At 45.7% G+C, this 24,775-nt stretch overlaps 1 protein-coding gene across 1 annotated transcript in view; it reads right to left on the bottom strand.

The window, feature by feature from the left end:
• Positions 1 to 24,775, bottom strand: part of KIAA2012 (KIAA2012 ortholog) — a 102,903-nt gene that overhangs the window by 40,864 nt on the left and 37,264 nt on the right. The window contains 2 exon segments of the mRNA XM_046019424.1: positions 9,691 to 9,767; positions 17,613 to 17,681. Coding sequence (XP_045875380.1) covers positions 9,691 to 9,767; positions 17,613 to 17,681 — 146 coding nt within the window.

The following is a 24,775-nucleotide window of genomic DNA, read 5'->3' as shown; positions in this document are numbered from 1 at the left end:
TTGCGTAAGTACTTGGCATTTAAAAAGTTATCTGACATTTAAAAGGAGATGGCTGTTAAGAATTCAAGAGCTAATCTTATACTCTGACAGAGAGAGCCATGGAAAATCCAGGATTATTATCTTGCTGTACACATAATGTGATTGAGCTGAGAGCCAGAACAAAAGAGAGCTATGGGCTATGATTTGGATATCCATACGCACACATACGTAATGCAGTAAAACTTACAGAGGATGTCCATTAAATAAATACCATTTCCGTTCTTACTCCTATACTATCTGAGCCACAAACTTATAGAAAAGCCCTGCTCTCTGGTTAAGTTTGGCTTCTCCTTTCCGCTCGTGTATTGAGAAGGGTCAGCACCCTTCACAATGGGTTGGCTCTACAGCCATTGGAAGGTCTTACCTGGAGAAGGAAAGCAGATTCTAAACTCAGTCAGCCAGAGCTCCACCCATGGGTCCCACAGAGCCACCAAAGATACAATCTGTCCCGCAGGCATCTCTCAGACCCTCCTCTTTACTTCTCCCACTCCTTTCTAATTGGGGTTCCCCATCTCCATAGCTGCAGCTTAATGGCTCCAAGAAGAGCTATTGTCCCTCATTAAGGAGGCTGCAACATTCTCGCTAACTGCCTCCCACGCAGCTCACAACTTCATTCTGCCTGAGAGAAAGCTGCCAAGAGTCTCTGGGAACCTGTGTGCAAGCTGAGCCTGAGGAAGAAAACAGAAGGAAGGAGGGCCTTTGTAGCCAAGATCTGAAATGTGCTGGGGCACACACCCCATCATTATCTTAATGCATGGAGAGCAGGGTCGGGAGGCCTTTGCTGAAACCCTCATGTGGTCTATCAAGTTGTCACATCAAACCTCTATGCACACAGGGCATTTGTCCCCTCCTGTGAGCAAACAAAAGGAAAAGAGCCAGTCTCTCCTTTGGACCACCAGGCCCCCCTCCTTGGCTGAGAGTCTGTCCCTCCACTCTCCTGGGGGTTGGGGGAACTCTGAATCCCAGCGGGGATGGACAGATCTGAGAGATTTAGTCCCTGGGGGTGGGGAGGGGTGAGGAGGGCTAGGATTCTCAGCTGCCCCCTCACCATGCTCCCTGCTGGGTGGGTGGGGACCAAATCCTGGAAAGAGCCACTCCAACCAGGGAGCCCTGGGCTGAAGGGTCTGGCCAGTTCCCCAGCACTTGGCCTTCTCAGGCCCTGTTATTTCTTGATGGTGGAACTAAAAGTGGGCGGTAGGAATGAGGACACAGTGGGAACTGAGAGGGGAATGGAGTCCTGCGGGGCTCCCTATGACTGGGCAGCTTGGGGAGCGATCTGAGCGGGCCACAGGCTTTGTAGACACCGTCAACTCAGGGTAACTGGGAGCGGACCCAGCCTGTGCAGGGTCAGTGACCCCAGCCAGCGGTTGGTCCCCGTCTTAGACCTTGTCTCTGTCTAGGTTTCCTCGGCCTGGAGGAGCAGAAGACCTCTAGTCTTTAGGAGGCCAGAGAGAACACCAGGCTCTCAAGTCAATAACCTGGTCTGCCTGCCCGGCCTCTTTCTGAGGAGAAAGGACCCCAAACCATGGTATGGTTCCATTCACCACCACTGTGCCCAGTGGTCCATGTGCCTGTCACCTGTTCATCCTGGCCACCTGACATCCTGGCTCACATTTTGTGTTCTAAAGGCAATTTGGTCCTGGTGAGATGGGGTGAGTGGACGGTTTTGGGAGGGGCTCTGCAAGGAGGCCTGGCAAACAGACAGTTTGGTTGGAAGCCAGAAGAGCCTTATTTCCTGCCTTGGCACAAATTTTGGTTTCCAAACACTTTTTTATGCCGCAACTCTACCAAAGGAGATTTCACATTCTCCTGAGTGTTTAGCAAATTAGCCCCAATAGCTAGCGAACTTAGATTAGGAAGAAAACCACGGCAATCTCCAGTCCTAGCTTTTATGAGAGACTCATCTGGGGACTCTCGCCATGTCATTAAGCTTTTTGTGCCTCAGTTTCCCTACCTATCCAAGGGCCCTGGCCAACCAGCTGCACTCTTCCCCTCAGGGAGCATTTGAATAATGAAACCCAGGACACCTTCATTCCGCGGACTTCTACTAACTGGGAGTAAATCTTATTCATGAGTTCTAATTGATATTGTCTTCAGTTTAATTAAGTGCTTTGTTGACACAACAGAATCGTTGTTTATCTGGCTTAGCAGGAGCTGGAGGAGAAAAATTTTAAGCCAAAATAGTGATCTCTTCTGCCCCAGGGGAGGTAGAAACTAGCTTTTTCTGTGAGGGGGTGTCTGGCTGTCTTCAGGCTGGAACTGTGCCTGTGTTTAGAGATGACGCATCCTATTTTAGACCAGGAGAGGAGATGAGAGAGATGAGAGGTACAGGGTAGGAAATCTGAACGAGTCCCTACCTCCTTCTAACCCAACACTTTAACCCCAAACTCTGTAACTTTCTTGTTCTTGCTGAGTCTGGTGTGACTTTTCCAATCTGACAGCCCACCGAGAGACCCAGAATCTCAACTTGCCAACTGACTGCACTGTAAAAGGTCACTTAAAATCAGTCCATTTTCACTAGAAAAAGAAATGATACCCATGTTGCTTTGATTCCCACACTGGCCCATAAAAGTTTATCTAACCCATAATTTAGCTGGACTGAAAAGTTGAACTAGCCCTGGCAGTGCTGGGACAGCCAAGAGAGCTGGAAGGAGAGAAACAAAGATCTCGTTTCCCTTTCTTTCCCGCCCCGTTCCTTCCCTTTGGGCCCTCCTGTCCTCTGACCTCTCAGTTTTCTTGGGCAGCCCGGTGCTGGGTGGGAGGGAGAGGGGATGAGGGGAGGGGGGCACTGTATCAGGCAGGGGGCCGGATACATTGCTCCAGACTCCAAAATCCTCTGCCCCCCCCAACCCCTGCCATTCCAGGCCCTCAACCCTTCAACCGTGCTTCCCTAGGTACAGGACAGAAAACAATTAAAAGAAAAATTCACAACGAGCTATGAGAAACCCAAAGGAATCTCTAGTAGGTAGAAATGTGAGCAGTGAAAATCCAGACGACATGGGGAATATTTGGTTGGGGGGGGACAGTGGGGCGTGGGGGCAGGGTAGAGTGGGGGAGGGGGACAGTAGTAAGTAGACTGGCTCACAATCCTTGAAATTATTCCTGCTTTTCAAGCTTTTCCTTTTCCACATCTGACCTTTCCGATTGTATACACGCGCCGCGTTCTGTTTTATAATGGCTTCCAGGCAGAGAGCAAGGGAACAGAATACTGTTGTAATTTATTGGGATGGCTTAGTGACCAACACTGTGCTAATCCCTTTGCATATGTTGTTTCATCTGATTCTTGTCATGACCCCCATGAGGGACATATTATTGTCTCTCACAGATGAAGAAATTGGGCCTCAGAGAGGGTAAATAACCTGTGTGAAACCACACAGCCAGTTGGGAGGAAGCTGGGACCGAACGCAGCTTTGTGGGGTTCCCAGACCAGCAGATCTCTTTACAAGTGCAGGTCACAGGCTGGATGGGACTCTGTCGTGACATCGGTTTCCACATCTGTAAAACGGAGATAATACTGTGCCTACTTCACAGGGATATCATAAGGATTGAGGGAAATAATCAGTGCTGCACATAGTAAACCTCAACAACATCGGCTGATACTATTATCTAAAAATACCCTCTCAAGATGATGGGGAGAGAATTGCTGATACTTATTATAAAATGGAGGTTTATTATATTATTCTCTTTACTTTTGCATGTGTTTGAAATTTTCCCTAATAAAAGGGGAAAATAGGAAAGAAATCAACTAGGCACCAATCATGTGCCTGGTTGGAACCAGCAGCCAACAGATCAATAAACACAGACCTCCTAGAATTAATGATAGTTAGAGTGAAAATTCCAAAAATGAAAGCCTTGGTTTTATAATTAAAAACAAACCCCTCTTAGTAAATTATCCTTAAATTGTCAGTGGAGTTTTGGGCTGACAAAATAGTCCTGTGGGTGAGGGTGAACCAGAAGTTGAAGTCTGCTTATATCTTCAAAAAACCTTTGTATCCAGCTCGATGACCAAAATTATTTACAAAGCCAGGAGGGAGAAAGGGGAGGAGGGAAGAGAGGGAGAGCGGGGAGGGGACCAGCATGGAACCTGGGGAAATGCCGTAACTTGCCTTTGGAAATGAGAAGCAAAAGGTGGGAGAGTAAAGCCTATTTCTCTGGCTGGGGAGATGCAGACAGTTAATTCTCTTAGGAATCAATCATAAGCCCAATCTTACTTATCAGCCTCAAAAAGATCTTCAAGAAGGATGCCTAGGGACATTTCCGATCTGCACATGACCCAGAGAGTGAAATACCAAATCGTGCCAACCAATAGCAGGAAGTACCTGGAGATTGTGTGAGCTGTTACAGAAATGTCAGCTGAACTTCATATCGTTATCACTGGAAATAAAGCAAGTGCAATTTCCAAATCCTATTCGGAGGATTATAGCTTTTCTACCCAGAACATGGTCCTTAATGTCAACTAGAGATTAATGTGTCCATTTTTTTTTTCAGTAGCTACCATGTGCCAGGAACTGTGCTAAATACAAGGGATACAAAGATGAGTCAGGCAAAATGGGAGGCGGGGTGGCGGTGTCTGGGGGTGGGGGTGGGGGTCTGTCTTTAAAGACCGGTAGCTTGTTCTTTCAGATAACTGCCAAAAAATTCAACAGAAGGCAGGATATGCTTCAGAAGGACACTGAAACAAAAGGTTACCTTTGTACCCTTTTTTACAAAAACTTAGTGTGTCTACAGGTGGGTTTTTGTGTGTATGCTGTTGTTTTTTGTCCTGCAAGAGGAAGGCTGAAAGGGGATCTGAACACCATCTGTGAAACCACCAAGGAAACAGATGGGGTAAACATAGGTTTATTCAACTTAAATCCTAGTGTGCTAGAATTACAGGCTACTCTTTGAAATCCCAAAGAGGTAAATTTAGGACACCTAAGATCAAACACAAATTCATACTCTTAAAAACTCAAGAAACCTCAACTTAAGAGATAATATAGGTTGAAATAGAAGTGGCTTTGTGAGATGGGAAAAAGGGACATAATTCCAGTTTAACAGGATTTTTAGGACACTGTCGAAGTTCTAATCCCCACAAAGCAGCAAAACAAAACCCAAGATAAAGCATGTGAGAAAGGATGTTTGCTTTCCTTAACAAAGGGAGAAAATAGACAACGTGAAAAGTGGTGAGATAGTTTCTTTCTTGTTTTAAACAAAGAGATGCAGTGATTCTTGGGAAATCTAATTAAGGTTGGAGCATGTACTTTGATACTCTTTACTGACAAGCTCTCTGCCCTGACAGCTCCATAAACCAGTGGCCTAAGGACCCTTCTTGCTCCCAGCTTACATGGATGGATCTGAGTGCATAAGAGTTTCATCATTTGAGAATCAAACTTTTCCGAAAAAGAGGCAAATTCACTGTCCCTTGAAGCCTAGGGTCAGAGGGATAAAATACTGACAAGGGGTTGAGATCTTTCAAAGGAGAATTCTGGTGCCCCTATCCCAATAATTTTAATTAACAGTAGTTAAAGAATAACGGCACTACAGTCTTGTTCAGCTTGCTGTATACTTGTTTACTCTGACTCCTAGAGCACTTTAAGCCAGATTTGAATAAAACCAGTTTTCCGCTTCATTCATTTTCCTTCTTACAGGGAGAATTTTGGAAAAAGAAAAAAAAGAAAGAAAGAAAGAAAAGCAGTGAAAAACAAGAAGACAAACCAAAACCAAAACCTCACCTCAACACAGCCTTAATTTCAAATGAGCATGATTGCACTTTTTTGCATTTTTTTTTTTTTGCCAGTCTTTTCCTCATAGATACATTTATTATTTTTCCCATAGCTGCAATTAGTTCTAGTGAACATTGCTTCGATTTCCACTTTTAAAATGTGATCGGTAATTCTCCACTGGGCGGGGTGGTGATTTTTCCCCTCAGGGGACATTTGGCAAGGTCTGGAGACACTTTTTATGGTCACAACTGTGGGGCTCCGTTACTGGCATCTACTGGGTAAAAGGCTTGGGATACTGTTCAACATCCTACAACACATGGGAAAGCTCCCAGCGACAGAGTATCTGGTACAAAACGTTGGTGGTGTGGAGGCTGAGAAACTGTGAGCATTAAGTCAGTTTCTAGTATGAACAAGCATCATTTTTTTTTTTTAAGCATCATTTTTTTAATGAATGAATTAAACCACTCACTGAGAGGGAGATGTCATAATTAAGGTAATCATTTCTCTGATGTTGGACTATTAGGGTGTTTTCAATTTTTCCTTATTATAGATAATGCTGCAGTGGACATCTTCACTCACTTTTTTTCTCCAGCTGAATTATTTCCTTAAGATAAATTCCGAGGAGTCAGAAATACTGAGCAAACGAGTGGGAATATTTTTTTCATGCTTCACAAATTATATTGCCAGTTTGCTTTATGACTGGATTGAACCAAATTACAACCCACGAGGAGTGTATTAAGCTTACCAGTGTCACCAAAACATAGGCAGTCCTGGGGGTTACCATTTAAAAAAAGTGGAAGGAGGTATACACCTCAAATATAAAATGATATTTTATATCATTTTGGAGATAATGATATCTCCGGTTTGTCCCAAGCTGCATTCAAACTGCCACTCAGGATAAATACTTTTCCATCCTTGTTTCCTATGGCTATTATTTTTGATATAAATTGCTTATGTCTTTTACTTACTTCTCTAACTGGTTCTCACTGTTTTTCTTTTAAAACTGCATGTTATCTTTGTCGAACATAGACAGACATGCTGTCACAGTTAACAGCATTAAAAAAAAAAACTTTATTATTTTTTTTTCCAAGTTTTGCCTTTCTGCCCCTACAACATAGATACGTTAACACTTCCTGCTGGAATTTTCATTTACAATTTTAATACTCTTTTTAGGTGCCGGTCACCTCACCCAACCTGCAGCCTCGCCAGGGAGAGGCCCTGGGGAAGAGGAGAAGCTTCTCTAGCGACTGATGTCCGCCACCGAGGTAAGAGCAGGAGGCGGTGGCTGCCGGTGTGCGGGGACTAATTTCTCTTAATCAGATGAAAGGCCCGAGGAAGAGCCACAGGGCAGAAAGGAAAAGGCAGGTGAAGGAGGACCCCCGGATTCCGTGAGGAGCCTGGAGGACCTGCATTAAAAAAAGGGCATCCTACCTTGAGGACTTGAGAACTGGCAATGCTCCATATGCGGCTATTAATATGCAAAAAATGCCTTCATAAATACTTGATTCTGTTCACAGTGGGGAGGCAGTGCGTGTGAAAGAGGAAATGGGAGCTTGGAGTTGAAACATGTCTGCTTGTCTCCTGTTTCTCTTTTCACTGCTCTTTTCATCTGCACGTTTTTTGCCCTTGTAGTTTCTCCGCCCTCGCTCGGCGACTCGACCCCCTCCTCCAACTCCCAGGAAGTTGTCGAGGTCGCGGCGACTCCCATTTCTCTCGGCGGGTTTGCCTCGAGGCCCCCGATCCTCGGGCAGGTGTGGAGGGGACGCCTCGGGAGCCAGTCGCCCGGGTCGGCCACCGCGCGTGTGGGAGGCGGGAGCCCGGGTCCTTCCCGCTGTCTTCCGCCGCGCGCGCGCCGCCGCAGTTTCCCATTCAGCCGCTAGGGGGCACCCCGGGGCAGCCTCCGCTCCCGGGGCCCGAATCCGCGAACCTGGTCCGGGCTGGCTTTCTCTGCCGCCGCCCCGCAGAACTTGTTCTCCGGATCTGGCTCTGTGACTTGTGAAAGCATGGTGACACCCGAACAGTCCACTTCTGGTGGGTTTTTGTTTTTGTTTCTCCCCCGCTTTCCTCGCAGCTAGCGCAACGCTAAAAAAAGTTTCAACTGTTGTATGGGCCCGAACTCCTAATATGGTCAGACCCCAGGGAGGGGAGGGAGGGGGTGGGTGAGTGGGGAATTAATGGAAAGGAAAGAAAAGTAGAAACCGCTGATGCTGATAAAGATCGATTTTGTGTGATATCCTAGCCTGCTTCAGAGCGGGGCGGGCAGCCCTGCAAGGAATCCACTGGGTTCGCCAGCGGCCGGTCAAGGTACGTGACTGCAGTCTGCTGGGCAGAGATTTGTTTCTAAATCCTTTCCAGATGCTTTATAGTAAACATGACATTAGTCATTTACATGGAGTAGGTTGAGGAAGTAGTTAAAATTGAAGTCAGTGATTAATCTAATAAAGGGCTGTTGGCCTCAAGAAGTCAGGGGTGGGGGAGGCCTGGGAGCCCCACCCCCATTTTCTCTGGGTTTAGGGGCGGTGGGGCTCCCTAGACTTTCCCTCAAACGGCTCTCCTTTGGGGGGCGACTTCTAAAGGGGGTACGACTGCTGGGACTTGAACAAACCCACCGGTTCTTTGGGGGAGCAAGGGCCCTCCTTTCACGAAGAAGTTCTCGGAGTAAGCCGGTTGGCCGCCGCCTCACAGGGGAAACCCAGGATTAGAGTTTAAGACCCTCGGTCTGGTGTTCCTCTTTCTGGCTGCGAGGTTAATAATTCAGTCTAGGGCTTCATTTTGACGTGACTGAGCCACCCTTTTATGGCAGGTGATGTTAGGCCTCCTGAAATGCGGCCTCTGGAACTGGGTGAGTTTGGAGCGTGACTAGGGTACGTGAGGCCTCCGCTAGGCCTTTGGAATTGTGGAATTAGCAAAATATAGCATAGTTATATTTTCCTTAGTTGCAGACTCTCTTAAAAAAGAAAACCTTCTAGATCCCTTATAAAGGCTGTCTTCAAAGCAGGCATGTTAAAAAAAAAAAAAGAAAGAAAGAAAGAAAACAAAATGCAGAGGTTGGTTCAGTGGTTCCTCAGCAGCAGGAAGGGTCAGCTCAGCTGTGTTTTACCTCAGCGGAGGCCTGACCCAGGCCTGGGGTTCTCACAGTGAGAGTTCAGATCCTTCCTCAGAACCCAGCTAGGCACACACATGAAAACAAAACTATTTTTATTATTATTGTTTTTTCATGAATGTGAGGGAAGAGGAGAAAGCCAGGCTCTGGCAGGAAGGGGGGGACAAGGGAGAAATGGAGATCATGCCCCCCCCTCCCCCAGGCTGTCACACAGCAGGGAGAGACCTGAGAAGGCCTTGGAGCTGTGCTGCTTCTCCCTCGGTTCTTGGAGACCCTGGGCACAGTTTTAGGAATTCCCCTGAGTTGTCCCTCTAGAGTGAGTATGAAGACAGTTGCAACCTCAAAAATGGAGCAACAAACATAAATATGTGTGAAGGTACATCCTTGAAACACTAATAGATACTTCTGACCCATCCAAATGGAGCATTTTTCTCCTTTCTTCACAGTATCCTTACCTTTTTTCTTGATTGCTACTTTTTCCTTCCCCATTAGGAATGAGAAATGGATGGGGGGAAAATGGGCCCTTTAGTACAAAGTCTTAGGGCCTACTGCCTTGGTGGATGATGCATTTCTGTGTTTCCTTGTTGCCTTTTTGACTTTGCAGAAGTCAGAGAAAGGTTTTTTCAACTCATTCAGGCACATAAGAGCCACACAAAATAGTCCAGGTTGTGTTAAGATATTCCAAGGAAGCTATGTGATTTTATAATCCACTCGTCTCATTTTACTGATGAGGCAAATGAGGCCCAGAGAGAGGAACAATCTCACCCAGGGTCACACAGCAAGCCGGCACAAGAATCCCAAATTCCTGCCTCCCAGTCTCATGCTCATTCAGAGTCAGTACTGTACCTGGTTCTCTGGTTTTTGGGTCAAAGGTGAGGCTTCATGAAGATTCGTGAGAAGACAGGTTCTGGATTCAGTGTTTGCTATGGTGAAAATCAGAGAAAATGATCGAAGTTGTCAGATCTAGGTCTAGTCAATTTTTATATATACTATATACATACAAACCTAGTTCATGTATATAAGATTATAAACACACACACACACACCTATGACCTTCGTATTTACTCACCAAACAACACCTGTACCCTCTAGAAGCACTGTCTACACAGCATGCTAAATACCGTGTTGAGAACTCATACTCAGATTTCTATTTTTCTTCTTTTGGTTGCTCTTTCAGAGAACTAAAGTAAGTTCCTTGTGCTACTAAAATTCAGATAAAACTGAAATTAAAAAGGAAATATTGATGGGAAAATATCTGCTGATACTGTTCAACATAAATTTTGTATGATCGTACTTCACTGAAGTAGGAAAATGCTTTTGCAGCCTTCCAGAGAGAGAGAGATCAGAGATTTCGCTTTTCCCTTATAATGTGGAAGGGCAACATGAGAAGTGGAAACATAAAGCAAACAAAGGCAAAGGCCAAAGGAGCGCTGGTGAGGGGGCACTAAGGGAAATTGTGGAGCTCACCGCAAAGCAGCTGCCACACAGACACGGACAAGATCTACATGATTTTCCTCCACGGCTGCTGGATCACTGCTCTGCACAGGTGTGGAAGCTGAGCCTTGAAAAGTGAACTAACCTACCCGAGCTTGTACAACTAGTGAGGTTTTCAGGAGCGATTTTGAGTCCAAGACTCAAACCCCATGCTGCGAAAGGATAGGATTTATTTTGTTTTTCTTTTTATCCCCAAGAAAGTGAATTTAATGTTTATAAAGGAATGTTTATTTGAGGAACAGATTTAGCTAAGCACATGGCCCCACTGACAAGGGTTTTAGTCAGTCTCTAGTGTGGGCTGGGTGTCCGGCAAAAAGTTATTTCTATGCTTGCTACTTTGAAGAGCCCGTGGCATCTTTGTCTCTTTGACCCGAGTTTCTATTCATTCCTTGTGGGCTGACCTTTCCTTTTCTGTTGTTTCTCAGCTGTTCTGTTCTTCTTGTTTGAAAATGGCTTTTGGAGACAGATTTAGAACATTTCTTTTTTGAAACAGCTGGGGAAACTGAGGCCCAGAGAGTGCTTTCGTGAGATTGGCTTAAGGCTATTCCTTGAGATAGTATGAGACTAGAACCTGAACCCGAATCTTCCTAGTATCTAACTAATGTTTTTCTCTCCACATTGCACTCCCTTCACTGGCCTCACTTAAGCTTGCCACATCACAGCTGCTTGGCCATGATCCATCCTCTGGACACATCTAGCCCAGCAGAATTGTGTTGAGATGAGGTTCACTTCGCTGTGGCTTGGAAGGAAGCTTGGGTCTCTCAGAAATGAAACTTATAAATTCTAATGCATAAAGAAAGTTCTTGCAACACCAGGAGAATGAATCAGTCAGCCAGAGTTCAGGAAATGTAAACACAGTTTTAGATAGGAGACGAAAAAAATCGCTTAGAACTTCTCCATCTCTTGGGTCAAGACCCTGGTAATTTACTGAGGTCCACGCTGTCAAGGAGGAGATACAATTCAAACCGCATTCCTGGGAGATAAAGCAATGGGGGTGGTAAGACTTCCTCTCCAGACAATGTGGCAGGATCTACCCTTGTTATCAAGCTGGAGAAACTGCCTGACCCATCACCCAGTGCAGGCAACTGGCTGTGAACCCGGGCCTGGCTCTTTCTCATCATTCTGAACTGGTGTGTACATTCACAGGCCACAGACCGCGCAGCTTCCAGACCTGCTTGAAACTGGGAGCTCAGAGTCTTTCTGTGATGAACACTGCTGCCGCTAAAGAGATAAACAGAAAACACATTCCTCCTCTGGCGGCCCACCATCAGGCCAGAGCAGATTTTCAAATGCTAGCATTAATCTAACCACAGGCTTTTAGCAAGGAGATAGCATTCCCACCAGATAATCAGGCTGTTTCAGAGATGACCCTTACCAGATGGGGTCTCATCCCAAACTCTTCTGCTTTCTTCAAATCATAGGATCCTTCACCAGACACTCAAAAGCAGGAAAGAACAAAGAGCGTCTGATTCTAGCATGGAATGGGGTGGCTTAAAATTTCCTTATATTTAAACCTATGTTGACAATGTTCATTGTTTTGATAAAAGTGAAATATAGTCATATTTATTCCCATTGTTTCATAATACTTAGTTCCCTCGGTATGGGATGCTCTGGTGGGCCACATCTGGTATCAGAATAGCGACCAAACCAAAAAGTCATCTTATCAGGCAGCCCGGGCCACCTGGCTCTTCCGTGGTTGTGTGTTAGGGCTTAGGAAAGAACATCAGACATTCTGCGGTTACCAGCGCAGTAGCTTTTGGAGGTGCTGGCAGGAGCCTCTTTAAGTATGTTTAGGGCCGTTTCCCACAGATGTCATTTCTGAGACATGATTACTCTTTGATCCCTAGTGTGCTCTCATGACACTTTCCCCGTAATCTGCAGTGGTTCCTCATTGGAGAGGGGAGAGCTCCACTGCCAAACAGATCTCAGAAAGCACTTTCGCCTTCTCACAAGTTTTGCACATGGACCTGCTGATCCTAGCAGAAGCCAGTGGGAGGAGTCCTAAAAGTCAGGCTTTGTACCTTCGTGGTTTTGTATTTGTGGTCAAAAATGGAAAATGCAAAGGCAAATTCCAGATTAATTAAAAAAAAAATCTTCCTAGTATAAACTTACCATAAAAGGAAGATAATTCTGGTCCCTTTACATAGCCCTGCTGACCTTTTCTTAAGAATGATATCTAAAAATATTTTATATGATATGACTCAAGATGCCTATGACCTATGGAGTGTTTAACGTGTTATAATAAATCTTGATCTGCTTGTTTAATGCAGGAAACCAGGGCCCAAGATGGCTTTTTGGTATTGTCATTATCAAATTCTTGGGATAAGATTTAAGACCTTGTTTATGCTACACATTTTTACTTTAAATCTTGGATGAAGAGGAGGGCGAGATGGGCACATCAGACAGTTAACTCAAGACCTGAGAAAATCTCCAAGCTAAAGACATACCCCAGGGAGCGCTATTAAAGGAGCCAGATAGAGTCCTCTAGAAGACAGAAGTTGGTCCGAATTTAAATATGGAAATGCCTAGTAAATGCAAGGGCAATATTTTTCTTCCAAGTTGGGATAACAGTTCTTTTACTTACTTATGTCTTCTTAGACTAAGTCTAGCTCAGTCTCAGGGGTTTGGCTTTAGCTTTGGGAACACAAACGTCTGTTAAAAGTTCATAAATTATTTTTTATGGAGCAGTCCAAAGGTACATGGCAGTTTACCAAACCCAAAATGGAAGGCAAGCTAGATGATGGAATTTAAATTCAAGTTGTGTGGCAGCAAAATATCAACTACATGAGAAACCCTCCCGTCAGGATACATCATAGGATTCACAAGGATACCTGTGGTAGAGGACTGTGAGGAAGAGGGGAATTAACAAGAAACACTTCAGTTCATGTGGTGATCTTAATTCTATAGAAGATTCTGTTCTTGGTCACTCACTCTCAGATGAGTATAGACATCTGGTCTCCTAGCCTCTAGACTTAGCCTCTTCGATCCATTTTTCACATCGTTGGAAAAGTCATTTCTCTAAAACAAAAATCTGGTTATATCAATTCCTGTGTCAGTAGAATCTCACAATCTTTGGGATAAATTTCTTAGTTGCTACAGTTACTTTTCATGATCTGGCTCCCGACCACATCACTAGCTAACTGCATTTCTCCCCACTCTCTTCCCTACCTGTGCCCTGGGGGCCCGTCCTTAGAAGCCGCTTCCATTTCTTCTATGTCATCATGTTCTCCAACCTTAATGTGGTCCCTTTCCCTGGAGTATCCTTTCCTTTTCTCCACTTGGCTAGTTCCCTACATACCTCCTTAGAAAGTCAGTTTAAGTGTTCTCTCATTCCTAAAGCTTTCTCGAGCTCCAGGCTGAGTGAGTCTGCACTCATTCGTAGCTGTCACCATACTTCACTCTTGTGGATGACACTAAGTCATGGACTTTGTCTCTCAACTGTATTCATGTGCCTTCCACAGTATATGGCTTTAGTAGATGGTCAATTAGTGTTTGTTGAATGAATAAATGAATGAGCAATCCTATGTGCTTTGTAAAACAGACTCATTAATTCTTTCTATTGGGTATGTTCCATTGCTCGTGTCTTCGTTATTTTCCAAGTAAGGAATTGTGGAGAATTAGAACAACAGTAAATGAAAATCCACAGGCCACAGGAAGATGTGTGAAAGAAGCAAGGGAGAAGCTAGGAGGGATAAAAGGCCTAAAGAAAAGCCTCCTGTTTCTTTATGGCACAAATGTCTGAGGAGTGATGAAACAGAAAAGAGTATTAATGGATTATTAGTGAATGAAAGTTATAATTTTTGATCATTCTGACAGAAGAAAAAATAATACTGTAACCTTTATTATAGGTTGAGAAATATAACTGGTAATACATTCATGTACTCAAAGCTTATACACATACACACATCTTAAAATCCATACCAGTCTTAAAATGCTTTGGACTAAGCACTACCTCACAGCTTGAACAAGGCCCTGATCCCTTGTGCATATTATACACTAAGTGAACCACAGATTCTGGCTACTTGGAAGGGACACATTCTGAGAATTTCAAGAATCCTTAGATATACCCCTAGTGCATATCATATCCCCAATAAAAAGAGGGGGAGTTCTTCAAGATCTTAATGAGTCTATAAATAAAGGGTTAGGGTGATTTATAAAACTTTTTTTTTTTGGCAGAGAACCATCAAAATGTTAGACCATATCACTTTCTCTTACTTTCATCACCAGTCCCAGCAAATGGTCCATTAAACAATATTTATATAAAAAGAATCAGTGTTCTTCTTTTTGAAGAACTTCTTCACGAGAGTAATTGCACATGTTATAATGAATATAGATCACAACGGTGAGATGTGGATGCTCAGAGGAGGGCTAGGAGCACTCACTAGCTGGGGGATGGTCTTCTGTTTAACAGCCTCATAATGTCTTCAGTTTGACTTCAGGCCTCTGTAAGATGACGTATTGCCTGTATCCCTGATTTGCAAAGTCCTTTGCAAATAGGGGAAACTGACCTTCAAGTCCACAAATCCCCAAAGTCCGCCATCTATGTAATTCTTTAGAATCCTGTCATTCTTTTTCCTGAAAATATTCATTCAAACCAAATGGCCAAAAAGAAGACAAAAAGTTGTGAAAGATCTATAGGTCTGCCCAATGAATAGGAGTCTTAAATTGCTTTTTGAACTCAATGCCAGGGAGTATTACATATTTTCAGAGTAGTGTTGTATCCATTTTCTTAAAAACAAATGGGAGTCTTAAGCACAAAAAGATACAAGAATTTTTTGTTAAGGTCATTAAGCAGATCAAAGGAGCAAATATGTGTCCTACATCTAAGCCCTACAAGAGGTGCCCTAAGCTTATAAGGGCAGGCCTGTTGGAATGGGGAGTTGCTACTTAGTACAGCATTTGTTTTCCAAGAAAAGAGTTCTGGAGATCGATTGCACAATAACGTGAATCTGCTTCACACTACTGAATACTACATGTAACATGGTTAAGGTGGCAATTTTTATGTTACGTATATTTTACCATAATTTTAAAAAATGATAGGGGATAGAAGGATTGAGGAATTGTACTCTGGGCAGAGGCAACAGGATGTTCAAAAGCTTGGAAATAAGAAAGAGATTTGCATTAGCCTAAGGTCTTTAGTTACTATGAGTAGAGAAAAGAAGAAATAAAAGTTTTCTTTCCTTTTCCTGAATATAGAGCTTGCCATGGGGCAATTCTGAAATCGTCCAAGTTTGTCTTTGGCGCTCTGCTGTATCCCTTTCTGCACTTTTCTTCTTCCTTCTTCTCCATATAGCTGATGTCTTCTGTTCGTCCAAGCCCTCCAGAGCAATCCACCAGTCAGGCATGTTTCAATTCTTGAAACTCCCTTTACCCTCAAATTACCCACCTCTCTTTCTACCCCTGTCGGAATTTTTTAGTCCTTCTGAACAGCAGTTCTCAGGTTGCAAGAGAATAGCCATCTGGATGGAGATTGTGTGTGTATATCTGTGTGTGTGCGTGTGTGTGCATGTGTGTGTGTGACTAAATATATATGACTAAAGTGTGAATGACTATTAGCTTCTCAGAAGTATCAAACTTTTAACAGAATACTTCTGAATTCAAAGTGAATCTATTAATAAGGTTTTCGTAGAATGAAGTAAAATTACAGCATTTTTTGCTATATTAGGAAGAATGTTTTTGGTCTGGAGAGCTACCCTATAAACGGCCTATCTTCCTAGAAAATCTGTCTCAAGAGTTTGGCTTCTTGCAAACTGTTCCTTTTTTTTTTTTTTTTCCCCAGCTCCTTCCCTTCTCCCCGTGTCTCTGAAAGTTGCAAATCATTTTCAGTGTTACCCGCTAAAGGGTGTCTGATGCCAAGTAAGGGGAATTGGAGGGAGAATAGGATATGCCATAGAAGCCATTTATTTGTGTGTGTCATAAAGTCAGGAACTTCCTAAAGTCTCCATTTTGTCAGATGGCAACATGCCTGTTTAGATTGACATCGCCCCTCACCACTCATTGTGGTAAAAATGCAGGGTTCTGGGGTTCAAATCACAGCGTCTCCACTTAGCTGTGTGACCTCGGGCAAGTCACTTAACCTCTCTGAGCCACACTGTCCTAGATGAAAAATGAGGATAATGATAGACTTTACCCCATATCATCGCTGTGACGATGAAGTGAAATGATGACTGTCAAGCACTCAGCACAGCGTTTGGCATGTCAAAGCCAGACAACAGTGGTAGCTGTCATCTTCATCCTCCCCCTCACCTCCGTCATCATCATCATCATCCTTCACTAGAGGGCTCCCGTTAAGAGCAGCCCTGGCCCAGTTCCAACCAACAAGTGAGAATGAACAGCACTGACGCTAAAACTTCCCACCACGGTCAGGATGTCCATCCAAGGAGAATGGCAGGAGGGGTGACGCGGAATGCCAAGTTCTCAGGCACTTCTCTGCTTACAGATTTTGAGATTGGCAAGCGTATGATTGTGCCTGTTCTCCTTCTGGTTTTGTAGTCTCTGGCAAAAACAATCCCCCTCCTCCCAAGCCCTGGCTCCAGCACTCCATCTGGGGCATTGCTTCCTGTCACGATAGCGGGTCCCTCATTCAGGATTCATTGCCGCCTGTCCCCAAACAAGCAGCGGGGAAGCCCACACACGTCTCTCTATTAATCAAAGACTATATTTAGGAGAGAGAGAAGGTCTCTACGTAACCATCCTTTCCCCCAGGGCTGAAGCAGAGGCAGCAGTGGCGGGAGAGAGGGGTTTAGCTGCGAAGTCAACTTACGCTCCTAGTTTTTGCTTCTTTCTACGTGGGGGAAATGGAGTATGAAAGGAAGCGTGGAAGGAGTAGACCTGGCCTCAGTCCTGCATTTCGAATACATGCCTGAGAGGATGTTCCAGAGAGTCTCCTCATTCGTGGTTGTGCAGGTGGAGCTGTGCACAACTCTGGGGGCCGTGCCCACCTCGTTATACTGTGAGGTGTGCGGCGTGCGGCCTGCAGAAGCCACAGGACGTCCCTGCGCGTTTTCCTTCCTGGGCGAGCTAGCACAAGGTCTTGGTCTGGCTTCTCTTCTCCCCTAATATTTACACTCAGACCACAGCACACAGCGCTGCCCATGGGTCACTCGCGAGGACACCACATTGCCCAGGCTCTCCAAGAAGCGAATCCTCTTTCCTCCTTATTGCTGTTTTGTGGAGAAACCGTGTTTCTGGAGGTCCCTGTATGGAAAAAGGTGCATGCAAAGCCCATGATCTAGAAGAGAAGTAGCGGTGACTTCTTTAGAGGAAAAGCTTACCTTTCAGGGGACGTTGAATTTTCGATCCCTCCTTTTCATGGCTGGTATTTGAATGGACAGATTCATAGGCTGAAAAACAAGAGGCGTTTTACCTGTGAGTGTGGAAAAGTCTTGAAAAAAAAAGCTATTTTTCTTACCTCAAGACAAGGGAAAACCAAGGGGTGGCTTTGATGTTGAATTCTCTTAATAAGTGGAGGGGGTTTAAAAAAAAAATCTGTTGATGCCATCATGGAGAGAAAATTGAGCTGGGATTTTAAAAGCATCAAGGAAAAGATTACTTTTGTTTAAGGTGTTTAAGGGCGAAATCCGGTAGGGACCATGATGCTGAAATTCTGAGAGGAGAACTTGTGAGAGCAAGAGCACGAAACAGTTAATGCCTGACACACGCTGGGAGGAGATGCCCAGATTTGAAGAGCAGATGTGCCGTGGGGCCCCAGTGCGCGCAGCGATGGGGGGTGACAAACGAGTGTGGGGAGCCCCAGCCTGCAGCTGTAGCGCAAATACGAGGGTCGGACCAGGGGAGACAGGAGGGAGTCTAGCCCATCTGATCCAGCCAAGAAGACAGACAGGCTTCTGCACAGCGCCCCCCCCCCCCCTTTTTTTTCAATCTCTTAAAGTTACCTTGGGTGAGAATCATTCTCCTGGCTGTCCTTGTCAGTCAAAATGAAAACTGGTTAAAACAATGCTGTTTTAGTGGATGAGGAGAATTTGCTTGATGGACCAGAGAAAGACAATTTTAAGGGAGGGGGGCGGTGATACTAGCAGAGAGGTCAGCTGAGTGGATCTGAGATGAAAGGACAGTTTTTAATGGGCGATCTGGGGTGTATGGGGGGGGACGTGGGTGTGTGAGATACTGAGGAGATAGCCATGGAGAGGAAAAAGTCAGGTGGAATCGTAGAAAATTCAACTTGAAAAAGATTTTGAGATGCTCCAACTGCCCCCTCCTCCCAGCTCACTTCCAAATACGTGTATGTAAGTATTCAGGCTTCCTTGTCTCATTACTGATAAAAAATATACTAGAGAGGTTGCCAGAAAAGAATGTTTGTTTTTATTGACTTGCTAAACTGTGGTGGGCTTGGAAAAGCCTGTTCCTTGGTGTTTTTCCACCTGGGAGTGCAGACCCAGCCGCGTGCACACATCACTTAGGCTGAGCAGGGTCAACTTGGGATTCTAAGAACCAACACTGGAGAGAGGAAAAGCCATAATTAGTGTTAATTGTTGACCCTACAGTTCAAGAATGGAGGCTCTGGAGAATGGGAAATGAGAACAAACATTAATTATTGAGTAGGGACCTTGGAGACAGACACTCTGGATTAAAAGGAGAGAGATAAATTGCATAATGAATGTTAATTTTCCCTCAAAGAATTGAGTGGTCGGTGGTTGGGGAGGAAAAAGAGGCTAAAACAACCGTGAAAGAGAAACCTCAGTGTGTGTCGGGGTAAGAGGGTGCAGGAGGGTTACACACACACTTTCCATCCCTGCTTACCGCCTTGGCCTTTGCCTGGCAGCTCCCAAGCTATTTGCTCTCAAGGTTTTCCTTAGGGCGCCTACTGTTTACCACGGTTGTCTGCTAGGAAGCTGCACCACTTCCCCAAGAACGCAGAAGCCACAAAATGGGCACGCGGCACACTGACACACCGAGAGGTGTGGGACACTGGAATTCATCTTTTGTGTGTGTTGGTGGGAGTTTGACTCAAAGTGAGGGAGGTGGCCGGAACAGAACGCCTCTCAGGAGAAGGCCGGGGCGCCGTGTCTGCCGCTTTGGGGGTGGCGGGATCCAGGGCCTTGACTGTTGCTTTATCTCAAGTATAAGACATCACACACACACACACACCCTGAAGAAACCCTCTTCACTGAAAGTGAAAACAAAAAAAGGAATTTGAGTCTAAAATTGGAGACGAGGTTGGCAGCCGGTTTTGAAAAGAGACTCATTATCAGGCTTGTCACTGGCTGCTGCGGTTCAGAGAACTGCTCATGTCCCCACAGCCAGGCAGTGTCTCCAAGGTCTGCGTGTGGCCTTCTGTTCAGGCTGTCGTCAGCTGCTGCCCTGATGGCTCCGCAGTGGCCCGAATGCTCAGCCTTTCCTCTTGCCTGTCCCTTCATGCTGGCTCGTGCGCTGGGTTTCACGACATCCCTCCTCAAACATCTGTGATTCCTTGTTGCCGAAAGAGCAGCATCCCGGCATTACCCTGGAGCACAAGGCCGTCTCTGGTCTGGCCCTGGCCTGACTTTGAGCCCCATCGCCTCCCGGGAAGCCCCTCACAGCCCATTCACAGGGACCGCGCGTCCTTTCCCACGCGGACTCTCTTTCTCTGTCTCTCTCTGTTTGGGTTCATGCTGGTCCCTCCGCTGGTCATGTCTCTCTCTCTTCTCTGTTTATCCTCTTCCACTGGTTTCTCAAAGGTCAGTGCGAACGGGATCTCTCTGCAAACATCCTTCCTAGGCCCCTAGGTTGGGATTAGCCGGTTAGGCCTCAAACGCAGCACTCTTTCCATCCTGCCCTGTGGTAGAGTTCATTGCTTGTGAGTCTGTCCTCACGTGTCTGTGAGGCCCTGCGGGGCAGTCGCCACAGGTGCTGAGCCTCAGAAGCAGGGGTGGGGTGCGGTGTGTGGGAAGAGCCCAGGCTCTGGGGCAGGTGGCCCTGGGAATGATGAAGTCGGCTGCTTACCAGGTAACAACAGCGTGCACAGAGGAGTTGGGCTCCTGTGTTTCAGTTTCCTCAGCTGTGATACGTGAACGAAAATACTCACTTCGTGGGATGACTGGGCTGATGGAATGAGATGACGGAGGGACACAGTGCCTGACAGAGTTTGCTCTCAATATCAACATCCTTCTCTGTCCCCTGCATACTGTAGGTGTTCAGCACATTTTACCAAAGGCGTCAAGCACACATGTCATGGGTCTTCTCTCTTTTAGGTGCAGTAGTATATTGTATCGGAATTTTATTTAATACTTTACAAGACATACTGCAAGTATGACCTTTTTTTTTTTTTTTAAGATTTACTTATTTATTTGAGAGAGAACATGCATGTGTGGGGGAGAGGGGCAGAGAGAGAATCTTCAAGCAGAAACCCCGCGGAGCGCAGACCCGCTGGGGGCTCCATGTTGTGACCCCGAGGTCATGACCTGAGCTGAGCCAAAACCAAGTGTCGGAAGCTCCACCGACTGAGCCACCCAGGTGCCCCAAGTATAAGCTGATTTTTTTGTTTTTGTCAGAGAGAGACAGAGAGAAACGACAGAGCACAAGCAGGGAGAGCGGCAGGCAGGGGGAGACGCAGGCTCCCCGTTGAGCAAGGAGCCCAATGCGGGACTCGATTCCAGGACCCTGAGATCATGACCCAAGCTAAAGGCAGATGCTTAACTGACTAAGCCACCCAGGCATCTTGAATCTGGTTTGACTGTTATAAAGTGTAAACTAGGATGGCAGATATTATTACAGTCGTTGTTTTAGCTAAGGAACGTGGCAAGCTGCTGTAACCAAAACACTCTGGAAGATGAACATGTATTTCTCTTTCAGAAAAGAGCTGAGAGGTAGGTGGGCAGACCAAGGTGGCTTTGCTCCATGGAGTCATCTGAGCAATGAGGTTTCCTGGATCTCATGGCTCCGTTAGCCCATAGAGTATGGCCCTCCTCCCCATGGTTGAAACTACTTCACCACCTCAGCCAAGTCCAAGGGGAAAGAGGACCTTCCTCAGTAAAGAGGAGAGGGAGCAATGTCTTTTCAAGAAAATGACCTAAAAGTTGCACACGTTGCATCTGTTCCCATTTCATTAGCCACAGCTTAGTCACATGGCCATGCTTGGTTGCAAGAGAGGCTGAGAAACAGAATTTCTAGGCAGCAGCCATCTCTTCCACTGAACGTAGGTGCTTCTAATAAAATAATGAAAGAATGGATATTGGGGAATAATTAGACTCTGCTACTCACGGTTTCAATCCTTAATTATGGGCTGTGTTCCAGGAGGGCACATATCTATCAGAAGTAGATAAAGGGGATCTACCCATAGGAATTTAAAATCTTGGAGAGGAAAGAAGGAAAAAAAGTAATAAAGGAGCACCTGGGTGGCTCAGGAGGATAAGCCTCTGCCTTCGGCTCAAGTCATGATCTCAGGGTCCTGGGATCGAGCCCTGCATCGGGTTCTCTAATTAGCAGGGAGCCTGCTCCCCCAACCCCCACCCCAGCCTGCCTTGCTGCCTACTTGTGATCTCTCTCTCTGTGTCAAATAAATAAATAAAATCTCTAAAAAAAAAAAAAAAAAAAAGGTAAAGAAGACAAAGAAAGTGATGGAGTGCTTGGTGAGTGGCCCAGACTCTGAGAATGAGGGGAACCTAAGAAAGTCACCATCAGCGGGGGCTGAGGCATCACAACGAAGGTGGGAATTCAGCCAGTCCTCGAAGCCTGGAGACTTCGACAAATAAGGCGAGAGGCAAGTCGGATTTAGTGGGAAGAGCTTTGACCTAATCCGGGGCGGAAAAATCTGGATTTGAGCCTTAGATCTGCCACAGAGAAGCTGTGTAACTTTGAGCAAATCACCGTACTTATCTGGGCCTCATGGTCCTTATCTACAAAATGAGAGACTTTCAAACTGTGGTCTCAGAGCTGCAGTGGCGTGACACCCTCCCCGGGAGTCCTCTTAGGAGGGGAAGAATGAGTTGGACTGTGGAGAAGTTGTGGGGAGACAGACCAACCCCACTTCAACCAGACGGCTCTGCGGTGACCCATTTTATCTACTAGTGTCCTCAGCAAGGCTGTCTGGTATTACACAGTGATGAAGGCAATGCCTACATTCCTGCTCAACTCTAAGGCTCTCTGAATGGGATCAAATGTAAAGGAGGTAGAATTCATAGTTTCACAGGCTTTGTAAAAAATGTTAGGTCCCACCATATGCAAAAACTAAAGAGGAACTAAATATTCTTCAACACTTCATATGATTTTTTTCTTAAAACTAAAAATTCTGGGGTGCCTGGGTGGCTCAGCGGGTTAAAGCCTCTGCATTCGGCTCGGGTCATGATCCCGGGGTCCTGGGATCGAGCCCCGCATCGGGCTCTCTGCTTGGCTGGGAGCCTGCTTCCTCCTCTCTCTCTCTCTGCCTGCCTCTCTGCCTACTTGTAATCTCTATCTGTCAAAAAAATAAATCTTAAAAAAAAAAAACAAACTAAAAATTCTGAGCAGATTCAGAGAGAACTATTACTTTTTGACATTTTTCTTCTTTGGGAAGCATACAGTGGTGATGACATATTTTCAGCCAAACGTGAGATAGGGGAGTCTTTGTGCTTACAAGAATCAGGAGAGGCCTTTGTCAAAGGAAAGGAGGCTCCCTAATGTGTTTTAGTGGCTCTCTGCTGGTGGCTATCGGAACCCCTTCCAGTATGGGCTGCTGGGGCTTTGCCAGCCTCGCCGTGCTGAGGGAAAGAACCTACTTCTCTGTGAAGTCCAGGAACAAGCACATCACAACCCGCCCTGTGGTGCATGTGACAGACCCAAATTAGCCCCACGCCGAGCTTCACGGGAATCTCCCCTAATTTCTGTAAGGAGAGCGCGTCGGGCAGGGCTTAGTAGAGAACGGAAACCGCCAGATATTTTTAAAAGGAGCAGAGTTACTCTACAGAACTTGGTGCGTATAAAGTTGCTGTCGGGGCTGCCACTGGATACACTCGGTCCTCATGAGCTGGCTGGCTAGGGTGAGCAGCCCAGAGCTTCTGCCTGGCTTCTGCCCTCCAGAGTCTCTTGCAAGGGCAGCTCTTTGGCAGGACGCAAATTCGTGTGCAGCCGCCTAATGGCAAAGGATCTGGGAAGTGTCTCTAGCCTTCTAGGCTCGGCAGGACAGGAGGGCCCACTGGAAGGAAATGCTGGGTGTCAAGGGACCCTATCTGGTCACGTTTTCCTTTATTTCAGTTCACCTGAGATCCCTAAAACTGTCAATGGGATTTCTTATGGGTTATTAACAAACCCAGATTAGGGCAAAAGGGCCTGTTGCCACACTGGCTTCTTCTTACCTTCTTCTGCTTCTCACTCAGAGAGGGATGAACTGTGGATTCAGAGTGATGTTTGGAAAATGAAAATAAGAGCAGTCATGAGTTACTGAATGGCTGAGATCCTGCTTCCGGATTCAGACAGCAGAGCTGGGGCACCAGGGAAGTCTCCTTGGGGAAAGGGCATATTTAGTAACATACAGCATCACAGCTGGAAGGGACCACAGAAACCTCCGTTTCGCATTTTCCAAGGTGTGTTCCAAAAATGATTTAGATCCACGTGATGCTTTGTGGAAAACAATAAAGAACTAAGAGGTCAGGCGCACAGCCTCTGAGAGAGCAGGAATTCCCGTTAGCATATCCGAGTCCTTGTGAAATCCCACATAAGGAATCTGCTTAGCTTTCGCCCTCTGGTTTCCACACCTATTTGACCTCAGAACGTTTTGATTTTTTTATATAATGCCTGTTAACCCTTGTGAGGAACTGGAGTTCTACGGGACAGGCGCTGGGAGGACTGGATCTAATTCCAACTCCTCTTTCCCCATGTGAGGAGGCTGAAGTCTACAGCAGTGAAATTACTTGCCCGTCATTGCAGAAACCACAGGCGGCAGAGCTGAGAATAACTCAAGACTTTGGACGTTTAGTCTGGAGTTCTTTCTTTTTACCCCTCATCCTACCGTATCTAAAGGACTTTTCCTCCGTTAAATCACAGATATGGGGCACCTGGGTGGCTCGGTGGGTTAAGCCTCTGCCTTCGGCTCAGGTCATGGTCTCAGGGTCCTGGGATCAAGACCCGCATCGGGCTCTCTGCTCGGCGGGGTCCTGCTTTCTCCTCTCTCTCTGCCTGCCTCTCTTCCTACTTGTGATCTCTCTCTCTCTCTCTCTGTCAAATAAATAAAATCTTTAAAAAGAATCTCCAGGCATTTTCTCTAGAGCAACAGTTGCTGAGAGAAAGACTTCTCAAGGAAAATCATATTCTTTCACCCATGGGACGCCACAACCAGCCTTATCACAGATGCCAAATGGGGAAAACAAAGAGAAAGTCAACCATTGAGTCTATGTTTGCCTCCAAATAATCAGTGTTTGGAGACCAGCTGGGACATTCTTAGACCCTTCATCTTTCTGTTTACCAAATTGCTGAGCACCAGGAAGTGACACGGAGTATATGATCTATTACCAAAACTAATTGCCCC

Source organism: Meles meles, chromosome 9 (genome assembly GCF_922984935.1).
Source record: "Meles meles chromosome 9, mMelMel3.1 paternal haplotype, whole genome shotgun sequence".
Taxonomy (NCBI): domain Eukaryota; kingdom Metazoa; phylum Chordata; class Mammalia; order Carnivora; family Mustelidae; genus Meles; species Meles meles.
Note: the sequence above shows the minus strand (reverse complement) of the source record. Positions and strands in the feature narration are given on the sequence as shown.